Source organism: Centruroides sculpturatus, unplaced genomic scaffold (assembly GCF_000671375.1).
Source record: "Centruroides sculpturatus isolate CEXI.00-Female unplaced genomic scaffold, Cexi_2.0 scaffold1757, whole genome shotgun sequence".
In the NCBI taxonomy this organism is placed as follows: Eukaryota; Metazoa; Arthropoda; class Arachnida; order Scorpiones; family Buthidae; genus Centruroides; species Centruroides sculpturatus.
The window spans coordinates 55714-69343 of NW_019387152.1; the positions used below are offsets into that span (position 1 = coordinate 55714).

The 13630-nt window shown below is 28.6% G+C and overlaps 1 protein-coding gene across 5 annotated transcripts in view; it reads left to right on the forward strand.

The window, feature by feature from the left end:
• Positions 1 to 13630, forward strand: part of LOC111616204 — a 39645-nt gene that overhangs the window by 18732 nt on the left and 7283 nt on the right. For 2 of the 5 annotated variants that reach the window (XM_023357633.1, XM_023357632.1), the window contains exons 2-3: positions 1112 to 1200; positions 1995 to 2035. In XM_023357633.1, the coding sequence (XP_023213401.1) occupies positions 1174 to 1200; positions 1995 to 2035 (68 nt within the window). In that variant the 5' untranslated portion in view covers positions 1112 to 1173. Of the gene's footprint in view, positions 1 to 1111; positions 1201 to 1994; positions 2036 to 4805; positions 4902 to 5695; positions 5737 to 13630 lie in introns of those variants that run through there. The other 3 variants (XM_023357631.1, XM_023357629.1, XM_023357630.1) reach the window with 2 other exon arrangements.

Here is a 13630-nt window from a genome sequence, read left to right on the forward strand (position 1 = left end):
CGGCAAATTTCAAATGTCCGCTAGTGATGTGGCGCTACAATATTTGGCTATGTCTTGGCTACTTTAATATTATTTTTACGTGTTTTAGCTGGCAACACTTATTCGACCATGAAAGGGAGCCAGTATTTAAACGAGGCTTAATTTTCTAATTTTTAACGATACAATAGTGACGATTATTATTTTAAAAAATTTTTGTTAGGCTTAACATTGATGAAAATTCAACATGAAGTAGATTAATAGCGATATACTAATTACATGGGATATAATAATATACTACACTAATAATGATTTTTTCATACTTTTCGGTTATCCAACTTTTCAATTATCCGACCAACCCCAGTCCCCAATTGAGTCAGATAATTGAGGCTCTACTGTAAATGAAAATTGAGACTAGACATGGAAAAATCAAATGATTACTGAATTATATCACATTATGTATTACTATTATAATAGTAGTAGTATAGCCCAATATAATTCGGCAATCATTTGGCTTTAATATATAACTATTGGGTTTGGATGTTTATATTTTTGTGTGTGTGTGTACATCAGATATGGAAAGCTTAGGAACAAGAAGCCCAAATTAACTGTATACAAACTGGACCAGATTTCATGTGATCTTTTAAATTAAAAGATTGATTAAAAATTACAAGCTTGGCATTTGTGATGTCACAATAATATACATTTTATTTTTGTTATCTGACATTATGTTTAAACTAAGAAATTAAATATTTATAATTAGTATAATGCAATAACTGATAAGAACGTAGTAGAAAACCAAATATGCTACATTGGAATTGATAACATAAATACTGTTGATATTAAGTATAAAAATAAAAATTAGAGTTAATAAATAATTAAAACTTAAATTTCTTTTAGTTGATAATATTAAGACGACAAAGAATTATTTTAATAATAAATCTTTAACATTTAGTAATTTACAATATAATTTATTAAACTGATTTCTGTAAATAGTCATTGATTATAAAACTGTCATGACATCAGTTTACATAAAGATAATTTTGAAATTAAAACTGAAAATAAGCATAATTTTATGTATAAAGTTTATAGAATGAAAATTTCATTTCAGTCAATTTATTTTATTTCTTTCCAGCATTTTTCTGATGATTTTAATGATCTTAATTGCTGATTATTTCTTAAGTTATTGTACTTATAATGGCTGAACAAAAATACATGTGCCAGGTAATTTTAAATTTTTATTACATTTATTAAATAATAATTCTTTAATATAACTTTCTATATTTTATATTAAATATAGAAAGTAGTTTAAAAAACAAATTTTTTAATATTTTTATAACAGTGTACTAATATGTAATAATATTAACCAAATATTTTTTGTAAAAATTAACTTATTTTGTAAATTAATTTAGATATTTGAAAAAATGGTCTCTGATACAAAAAAAGTAATATTTTTTCTTCATACCATGTTTACCATGACATACTCCATACAATTTCATAATCATAGAAAATTTTTCTCTAAAGCTTTAAACATTCTTGGAAAATTTATTTTCTTTGGGAAACACAGCCAAAATAGATTACATTAGGAAAAGGCTGAGAGAGATAATTAAAACAGGAAAAAATGTATAGATGTAACATTTGTATAGTTGAAGATATTTTTCATGCTTTTTTTTAAAAAAACAAAAATTTTAAATAAATTTGATTTTCACTTAATTCAAGATTAATTATCTAGTGAAACTCAATCTAATAAATTGTTCCCTTTTATTTATGTATTCTTTGAATCCAAATGAAGTCTTAAACATTTAAGCTTCAATGTATTCAAACACAACATTAACACTAATGTTTTAATAAAGTTTTCTTTGGCTAAAAATACTAGAATAATTCAGAGATTATTATTTCTGTAATGATAAAGCTTAACATTACTTTTTAAATATTTATATTGTAAGAATTAATTTCTGAATTTGATAACATAATATTAGTTTAGGAGTTTCTGTATCTTATAATCATTTTCATTTCAGGAATGTGGGTGCAATTGTGAAAGTTGTGTAAATAATAACAGGTAAGTGCTATACTATATTATATATACTTTGTAAAGTATGTATAGAATACCTTTTGCCTGCAATTAATTTCTTAATAGATTAAAATATTTTAGTATTATTATTAAATGCTAGTTTTACTGATATTCTGATAGTAACAGAAATTAATTATAAAAGTGAAGTATTTTTTAATTTAACCATGGTTTGTCATTTTGTGAACAAAAAGACAATTTGCAAAACTACATCAATGTATAAGGTTCAACATCTATGAAAAAAATTTGTAGTTTCATTAGTTACTAGGATTTTGTTCCAGTGCATGCAAGTTGTCAAAAATATTCAACAATTCAAGAATATTCAAGCATTCAAAAATACAGTGGTACCTCAGGATACGAAATTAATCTGTTCCGAAACTGAGATCGTATCATGAAAATGTCGTAAGGTGGATCATCTTTTCCCATATGATTACATGTAAAACCAAATAATTCGTTCCAACGCGAAAAACATACTCAAATTAAAGCCAAGTAATACATTAAAAAAAATAATTGTAGTAAGAAAAACAAACGAAAAATGCGAACTAATGTAACGTCGTATGGTGAGTTTTTGTTCGTATCGTGGAGCAAAAATATGTTCGAATTTCNTAAATTGATAACATTTTGGACATTGTTATAAATATTTTTATATATTTCGATTTTTAACCAAATGTTCGAACTGTTTTAAATTTGAATTTGTTATTGCATATTGGTTTGATTATAGAATGATTGTAAACATTCCAGAAAATCGATCAAAGTGAAAATAGTTTGTTTGATTCTCAACAGTTCTCATTATTCTCAGCGATAGGTGTTATATAACAATTACTATGATTGTTGAAATACTGAATATAAATGGGGTTTGCTTGCAAAATCAGCACGGGCAAAGTTGCAGGTAACAGCTATTACTTATTCACTTATATGATTGAATAGAAAATAAATTATCAAAATTAATCACAAAGTTCTAATGTGGACCAATGCTACCTCGGATAACCAAAAATTTGTATAAAACAGACAGCCACAACCATTTTGGATTAAAAGCTACGAATATAAAAGATTTTTAAGGTATCATCTTTAAGCCTTTCTTTATACTTTAATGAATTTAATTAATATGAAATTAAATTCATTAATATTTTATTGATAATTAATATACGATTATGTATAAAAGAATAACATTTTTTTTACATCTTATAATCGATATGTACAATAGTTTTAAGAGTAATTATTGTAATATTATAGTTACATTCTACTATGAATGGGTTTGTCTTATATTGAAGTTAAGTGATAAAAGGTAACAGAAACAAACCATTTTGTATACATATTATTGTTTTAGGCTTTTATGAATTACAGCATAACAAAAGTAGTGTATTCATTAAGAGTTTTCTCTGCAAGAATCTCAGTTAATCAAGACTTGGATAATTGAAGTTCTGCTATACTTAATATAAAAGTCGTTTAGTCTTTTATTGTATTCATTTCTTGCTTTATATAATTGAAAGTTCTCAATGGAATTTGATGATTTATTGGGCTGAAATTTTCAAATTGCATACCTATAAAGTTCCATTGTCATCTGTCCTTTGTTATCTCAAGAAGAGTTAGTTACAGTAGTGCCTCGATTATCCGACCCCCCAATTAACTGACACCTCGGTTAACTGACCATCCTGGTCGGCAAATTTCAAATGTCCACTAGTGATGTGGCGCTACAATATTTGGCTATGTCTTGGCTACTTTAATATTATTTTTACGTGTTTTAGCTGGCAACACTTATTCGACCATGAAAGGGAGCCAGTATTTAAACGAGGCTTAATTTTCTAATTTTTAACGATACAATAGTGACGATTATTATTTTAAAAAATTTTTGTTAGGCTTAACATTGATGAAAATTCAACATGAAGTAGATTAATAGCGATATAGTAATTACATGGGATATAATAATATACTACACTAATAATGATTTTTTCATACTTTTCGGTTATCCAACTTTTCAATTATCCGACCAACCCCAGTCCCCAATTGAGTCAGATAATTGAGGCTCTACTGTAAATGAAAATTGAGACTAGACATGGAAAAATCAAATGATTACTGAATTATATCACATTATGTATTACTATTATAATAGTAGTAGTATAGCCCAATATAATTCGGCAATCATTTGGCTTTAATATATAACTATTGGGTTTGGATGTTTATATTTTTGTGTGTGTGTGTACATCAGATATGGAAAGCTTAGGAACAAGAAGCCCAAATTAACTGTATACAAACTGGACCAGATTTCATGTGATCTTTTAAATTAAAAGATTGATTAAAAATTACAAGCTTGGCATTTGTGATGTCACAATAATATACATTTTATTTTTGTTATCTGACATTATGTTTAAACTAAGAAATTAAATATTTATAATTAGTATAATGCAATAACTGATAAGAACGTAGTAGAAAACCAAATATGCTACATTGGAATTGATAACATAAATACTGTTGATATTAAGTATAAAAATAAAAATTAGAGTTAATAAATAATTAAAACTTAAATTTCTTTTAGTTGATAATATTAAGACGACAAAGAATTATTTTAATAATAAATCTTTAACATTTAGTAATTTACAATATAATTTATTAAACTGATTTCTGTAAATAGTCATTGATTATAAAACTGACATGACATCAGTTTACATAAAGATAATTTTGAAATTAAAACTGAAAATAAGCATAATTTTATGTATAAAGTTTATAGAATGAAAATTTCATTTCAGTCAATTTATTTTATTTCTTTCCAGCATTTTTCTGATGATTTTAATGATCTTAATTGCTGATTATTTCTTAAGTTATTGTACTTATAATGGCTGAACAAAAATACATGTGCCAGGTAATTTTAAATTTTTATTACATTTATTAAATAATAATTCTTTAATATAACTTTCTATATTTTATATTAAATATAGAAAGTAGTTTAAAAAACAAATTTTTTAATATTTTTATAACAGTGTACTAATATGTAATAATATTAACCAAATATTTTTTGTAAAAATTAACTTATTTTGTAAATTAATTTAGATATTTGAAAAAATGGTCTCTGATACAAAAAAAGTAATATTTTTTCTTCATACCATGTTTACCATGACATACTCCATACAATTTCATAATCATAGAAAATTTTTCTCTAAAGCTTTAAACATTCTTGGAAAATTTATTTTCTTTGGGAAACACAGCCAAAATAGATTACATTAGGAAAAGGCTGAGAGAGATAATTAAAACAGGAAAAAATGTATAGATGTAACATTTGTATAGTTGAAGATATTTTTCATGCTTTTTTTTAAAAAAACAAAAATTTTAAATAAATTTGATTTTCACTTAATTCAAGATTAATTATCTAGTGAAACTCAATCTAATAAATTGTTCCCTTTTATTTATGTATTCTTTGAATCCAAATGAAGTCTTAAACATTTAAGCTTCAATGTATTCAAACACAACATTAACACTAATGTTTTAATAAAGTTTTCTTTGGCTAAAAATACTAGAATAATTCAGAGATTATTATTTCTGTAATGATAAAGCTTAACATTACTTTTTAAATATTTATATTGTAAGAATTAATTTCTGAATTTGATAACATAATATTAGTTTAGGAGTTTCTGTATCTTATAATCATTTTCATTTCAGGAATGTGGGTGCAATTGTGAAAGTTGTGTAAATAATAACAGGTAAGTGCTATACTATATTATATATACTTTGTAAAGTATGTATAGAATACCTTTTGCCTGCAATTAATTTCTTAATAGATTAAAATATTTTAGTATTATTATTAAATGCTAGTTTTACTGATATTCTGATAGTAACAGAAATTAATTATAAAAGTGAAGTATTTTTTAATTTAACCATGGTTTGTCATTTTGTGAACAAAAAGACAATTTGCAAAACTACATCAATGTATAAGGTTCAACATCTATGAAAAAAATTTGTAGTTTCATTAGTTACTAGGATTTTGTTCCAGTGCATGCAAGTTGTCAAAAATATTCAACAATTCAAGAATATTCAAGCATTCAAAAATACAGTGGTACCTCAGGATACGAAATTAATCTGTTCCGAAACTGAGATCGTATCATGAAAATGTCGTAAGGTGGATCATCTTTTCCCATATGATTACATGTAAAACCAAATAATTCGTTCCAACGCGAAAAACATACTCAAATTAAAGCCAAGTAATACATTAAAAAAAATAATTGTAGTAAGAAAAACAAACGAAAAATGCGAACTAATGTAACGTCGTATGGTGAGTTTTTGTTCGTATCGTGGAGCAAAAATATGTTCGAATTTTCATGTCATATGAAAGTTTTGTATGCTGGGGCGTTCGTAACCTGACGTACCACTGTATACTATGAGATCTAGCAATAATTTATTGTGGGGATTGGTAAAGTTAATGCAGTTATTCTCTCTCCTATTTATTCCTATTGCCATACAACACCAAGATTTTACTGTCTACTTTTTTAAATAAACATTATTAAATAATAAATTATTAAATTCAACAAAAAAATAGATCTTTGTAAACTTTCAAAGAAGAAGACTAAAAAAAAGAGACAATGTTCCACACTAGATGCTTCAAGTAAAATGTCTGAAAATACTTGTCTAAAGATCATTGTTGTAAAATCAGTTGTGAATTTACATTTTGTGTTAAATGATTTTTCAAGTGAACAAAGCATTAAAATTTTTAGCTGAACTGCTCGGTAAACGTGTTGAAGTAAAGAGCATCTATTCTTGAAATAATGCATAGATGGACTGTAAAGAAAATGAAAACTATATTGAAAATTTGTCATTTACCTTCATTTTTTCCCTTACTGTTTGTCCTATGGGCATTAAGATGGCCTTTTTATCAACTCCATTATGGGTTTGGCTAGGCACACAATGGAGCATCCAGTGAAGGATGGGCCCAATATATCCAGAATTTTTTGGAGTGGTCTACCCCAAAAAATTCCTAGAAATTTTCTGTCCCATCCAGTAGTCTGATGCTTAATTAATTCATCGAGCTATCCTTTTCTGTTTATTAGAAGTTTCATTGTGCACAATACAACTATTAAAGTAAAATCTATTTTAAATGAAATAAGATAAGGCCTAGGGCTATATAGGTCTACATTAAACAAAGATAAAACGAAACAGACATATTATTATTCTTTTTGTTATTATTAAGTAAGAGGAAAAAACTTGCCACCAACCGTGATAAAATCCAAATTGAAATAATGTTCATAAAATAGAAATTTTGGTTGAAAGTAATTAAGATTCCTGTGCTTTCTAATTGTATTGGTACAATATTGTTGATGTTTGCCTGATATTGCAAAAAATATCAAAAAATTAAAAAAAAATCCATAAAGTATAAAATGATGGCAAACTTAATTGGTGGTGGTGGTGGTATAATATATTAATACAATAAAATGTTTGATGAAAACAGTTAAAACTTGCTTTTAACTGTGCTTTTAATAGAAGGTGGCATAATCTAGTTAATGTTGTAATAGTATTACATTTATAATTTCCAAGTATAATTCACTAATTTGCTGAATCATCATTATCTATTATTACATATCTTGTAAATGTAAATAATTTACAAAAAGTAATCATAAAAGAAGAAAAAATTTATGATTTAGAGCAAGAATTTCTTATTAATCAATAAATTACCAGAAATATAATAATCAGAAAAACTGATGATAAAGAAGGAAGAATAACAGGAGGAGCAAAAAAAGGTTAAATTATTTCATTCATGGATTCTTTTCAGTGTAAGGGATAAATTTATTTTATCACTAAAAGTAATTTAGATTGACACACAAAATTTATTTAGTTGGCCATTCCATATCTTTAGGAGTCATTCTCCTTCCATTATTCCAAAGGTCAAGATAGAATGAAGGCAACAAAATTCATTGTACATTGCAAGCAATGTGATACTTCATATTGTGGAATGAGTTTACTTGCAATTGCTGTTTACTAAGTTTGGTTTTATAAGGGAAGATAATTTTCCTAACTTTAGTTTATTATTTATTGACCAAAGTTTAGATATAATATTACACTTTGTGGATGGTTGAAGTGGTTAAGATGTTGATCTATTGTCCTCAGGGAACCAGGATCAAATCCATGTGAGCAATCTCAAGTAGTTTTCATGGATAGTAAGTTCTCCACTATCCAGTTGCCCCATTGTGGCAGGAAAAACAGGACCTCTTAGTGCCCATGTAATGGACAAAATGAAAAAAATTTTCAAATTCAAAAATATACAAAAATATTATCCCAAGTCATCGAAATATCCCTATATAATCAATATGAGAAAGTAAAATTGGAGGATACAATGCTTTAATACTTGAAAGAAGAGAACATGTCACAAGGCCAATTAAAATAAAGTTTAAAATAACTGAATTATTTATCTGGATGAAAATTGTTATTTTAACTTTCTGATAAATAACTATATGTGTAGAAGTTTTTCCAATGATATAATTCCAATGTCACATTCAAACAACAGTGAGATGCATCAAACTTATAACAAAAGCATCACAAAGGAATGTGATTCTTGCAAAATGAAATAAGAGTTTGTTATTAGATTTATTTTTTATTTTTAATTTGTATTTTTGAGAAGTGAAAACAGAGATGTAGTAGATGAAAACATGGCCAAAAGTAATTCTCGTGAAAATAATAAAAATAAATTGTTTGTTTTAGATGCAAAATTTTAATATAAATTTACAGTTTTTGCATATTGTCTTTTTATAAGAAATGATAACTTCTTATAACTTGGCCATGATTTAATTTTATTAAATTTTCAAATAATTCCAAAACTTATTTTTTTAATTGTAACAGTCCACATTCTTAACTTATAACTACTAAAAGATCATCAAACATCTTCAGATTATAATTAAGCTAGTACAAAGCTGTGTGCATGGTGAATTTAACTATCAATTGGAAAGAATTAAAAATAAATAACTTAAAATTACTTTGTACCTGTTCAACTCCTCTGTAGTCAACTGTATTATATTACTCTATATTAGGGGTCCCAAACTTTTTATCCCGTTGACCCCTTCATAGGATATTTGTCTTCTTATCGATCCCCAGTGTAAGTATTTAACAAAAACATTAAATCATTTTTTGCATTTCTGATGTTAAGCAACAAGAAGACCTGCATAACAACCCAACGAAAGAATTTATAGTTCCCATATCTTATAAAATCCACCCAGTAACATTAACAGGAAAAGATATTTTCCACTGATTTATAATCTTAAAAAACAATAGCAAAATTATGGATAGATGGAAATTTGCCTATAGTTTTTAAATCGTACGTGTCATAATACGTAAAATACATAATTATCTTTGAAAACATAACACAAATTATATTGGACGAAAAAAAACCTCTTACTGTCATTTTGCAACTACTACTGAATACCTTAAAAATGCCTTTAAAATACCTTTTTATTAAAATAATTGATATTAGTCGGAGGACGTGTCTGAAGAGAAGCAGCAAGATTATTGATATTCGGTAAGTTTTAGTTGCAAATCATCACAGTTTTCCAAGTTCAATCTGTTCTTCTGTTTTGTCAAAATTGCATTCGTGTGACTAAAACTAGCTTCAACCATGTACGAAGTTGGGAATGTAAGTAAGAAAGGTTCGGTTTCTGCTCTGAGCTTGGGATATTTAGTGGCAATATTGTTATTGCTCCAAAATTCATTGAGGTTTTTGTTTTTAAACAACGCTTTAGCTTCGAGATCTAAACATATTTCAATCAGTTCATCTTCTAAGCCAGGTTCACTACCTTCATTATCTATTTTTACATCAAATGGATTAGCAAATCATTCGGATACATGCATATTCTCCAAGTCTACAAAATGTGCTTTAAAGTTTTCTCTTAATTTATCAAGATGTTTAATATATATCTCAAAATCACAGTTGGAAATCTTTTCATTTTCTTTTAATACACAAGTTTGAAAAATATTTAAAATTGGATCATGCCAGTGAAGATTTAAATAGCTCCATTTTTACTTGAAAGGCCATTATGATTATTACAAATGTGTGTGTGTATGTATGTATGTATATATATATTAAAGGCCATTATGATTGTTTGAGCTTGAACAATTGTAACATTTTTTCCTTGCAAATGCTTCTGTACTATATTAAATTTTGAATAAAGGTCTGCCAAATAAAACAGATGGTTCTAGCACTGTTTTAACTGGTCACATAGTGATGGATCCACATTCCTAAGAAACTCTTCAGTTGAGTTGTACAAGTCACAAGCCTCTGCAAATTATTACCTCTTGACAACCACCTTATCTCAGTGTGCAAAAGTAATTGGTTGAAAGTTTCGTTATTTTCTTCACATAACTTTGCAACAGTCTGGAATTGAGAGGATGAGCTTTAATTTTATTTATTGACCTGATGCACACTTTTAGAGTATCATGAAGATTGGCACTCAGTTTTTTGGCTACAAGATGCTGCCTGTGTAGGACACAGTGAACAGTATGTACTGTATTTAGGAACCTTTTCCTTCAGAAAGACGAAAAATCCTCTATAACGACCTACCATAGCAGGTGCAGTGCCAGTAGCTACTGTAGTAATATTTCTGAAAGGAATGCTGTGCTTGTTCAAATAATCTTGCAAACATAAAAAAAATGTCTCACCTTTTGAATCAGTTTCAAGATACTTAGCAAATAGAAATTCATCAACAGTGTCATTCAGGGATTGACTATGAAACCTAACATAAGCAATGAGAAGATTTGAACTTCCGAAAGTTGATTCATCAAGTTGAATAGCAAACTTACAATGCTGGAGCTCAGAGGTCAAAATTCTTTCCACATCATCAGCCATTTCCTCAATACGTCGCTGCACAGTATTTGAAATTATGGTATTCATTTTAAAACTAGTTGGGAGTCTTTCTTCATAACATTTTTAATTGCATCTTTTATAGCTGGTATTATAATCTCTTCACCAATAGTATACGGTTTGCCTTTCTTTGCTATATTAATTAAGAGAGATGCTGTAGGATGTCTTCAGTCCTCCTCCTCTATCAACTCTAGCAAATGACTTCAAATATGTATTCAAATTTGGCCGAACTCTCAATTTCTCTTTTAGTATTTTGAAATACAGTTGACCCCCTATAACACTGTTGATTATTCCGTTTTATATGAATTCCATGTTGTATGAGTCACTTAGATTTTACAAATACGTGTGCCAGGCTGTAATGGCTCACGTATTTGTAAAATCTAAGTGACTTGTACAACATGGAATTCATATAAAACAGAATAATCAACAGTGTTATAGGGGGGTCGACTGTACTCGAAATCTTTGTTTTTCTTATCAGAATGGATCCTTTCCAAGTGGTCTTTCATTTTCAATGGCTTCATAGCATCATTGCTGAGAGATTTTTCACATAATAAGCACATAGGAATAGTTTCATTAGCAAACGATGGCACAAAATATATTTAAAATACTTCTGTGAATACTGTCTGCATTTCTTCTTAGCATTGGTAGCCGACATTGTGAGTATTAAAATCAGATTTCTAATATGAAAAACACAATACGTTTGCTGCACTTACTGCTGTTTTAGCAGCAGTATGAGAGACAACTTACTCCAACACGAGCTATAAAGAACTGACTGTTTATTCTCAGAGTGCAGTGTTGCCACCTTTTGCTAACAATAGATACTGTATTTAGAATTAAAAGGAATTATAATTATTCTAAACTATTAAACTAAAGATATTAATAAATGTACGTGATTTTTTTCATATGAACATAATGATAATTTGATTTTTGGTAAATTTTTAAAATAATATCACCTGACTGAACTATATTGCCGTCGGACAGTTTACAGAATAAATGTAAACAAGATGGCGATGGTAAAGGGTTAATGATTTTCAATATATTACAATATTTTCTCTGTAAAGGACAAAATATCTACATTTAGATATAAAATACTTAGAGTGACAACCCTACTAGAGTGTAACAGTGCAACGTATGTCTGTGTATAATGAACTACCAGCGTTCATAACATGTTTGCAATACTAGTACAGTTGTCAGATGTGTGAAAACAGAGTAACGCATGCTTAAAGCGGCGTAGGCTAAGGCAAAACTCAAGTTATAACTAGGGTAGTCAGTAATGTTGATCATATCCATATTTCAAATTTTTATTGGAATATTCTATTTTTTTCCTAGACATTTTTTTCCTGTTTTTTAATTGATCCTTTTTGGTATTAATCGTCCCCCTTTTGACCCTCGTGTATTAATCAATCCCTGGAAAACTCTATCGACCACTTTGGGGACCACTACTCTATATGAAGTATGCAATGCCATAATGTTGTAAATGCCAAAAAAGAAACTTTTCAGGAGAGGTAAAAAACGCTTTTTTCTAATGTATGAATTCATTTCAGTTTTACAATAAAATGGTAAACTCTCTAGGTTACAAATTCTCTACACTTTCAAACTGATGTAAATATAAGCTGTAACATTTTAAGCACCAAAAGTCATGTGACTTGCACTCTGGCACTTTAAACATTATATATGCACATAAATTCATCTTAAAAATACAGCCACTTACAATGCAATATTGCCATATTTTCTTTTGCAGCAGAAAACATTGCATTTAGAATTCAATTTTTAATAATACATATTTAGAGAAAAATGGCATTCACAATGTTATGACATTGCATGCTTCATATATGTATATTGTACAAATAAAGCGAGTTAGAAAAATTTTTTTAACCTCACCCATTTAAAGTCCTGTACATGGGTCTAAATCTATACTAATATTATAAAGAGGTTATGTATGTATGTATGTATGTATGACCATAGGGTCGGCACCTCTTTGGCGCCCTGTCAGGATGACACCACCGAGTCTCTGGGGAACTCGGAAATCGCGACGTTACGTCTAAAGATTCGCGAGCGGTAGCGTGTGAGCGCTTGGATTCGGAGTAGAGGTGAGGAGAGAGACGAGGAAGTAACTTACTCGGACTCCATAGTAACAAATAAATAACAATTTTAACTAAATCGAACTAAATACTATACAGAGATATCGGGCATATTATCGTTCTTAATTATACTAGGAGGTTGAGAGAGAGAGAGAGTTTACAAACGAATCGCGGGTTGATAAATACCTTGTCGATGGACTGTTCTTTACACTAGTTCCGAATCTTGTCTGTTCACTGGTGTGGAGGCACGGAGAAGTGTAGAGGCTTAATCAGGCACGATCTTTTTCTCTCGATGTTAATCCTGGGTCACGGTGTTAATTCGGAAGGACGACTTTTGTAGAGGGACTTCAGATGACGACTTCTGTAGATGGACTTCGGATGACGACTGACCTCGGGGTCTTTTTTTCTTTTCTCTCGTCTCATTCCTCTTGGGTTTTTTCCATGAGGTCAGGTGGTTGCCATTAACGGTCTCGCGTCCAATATGGATTCTCCATCAAAAGTTCCTGGTGACACATCCCTGACTAACTTGATCCGACTCAACAAGGAACAAACTCCGTGGGAAATAATTTTTATGGCTTTTAGCCTAACTCGATAAAACGCTCGAATTTAACCGATTAAAGTTTCCAATAATTAAAATTTAAAATAACACTTTATTGTGGGTCTGTTCGTCCCTCACAT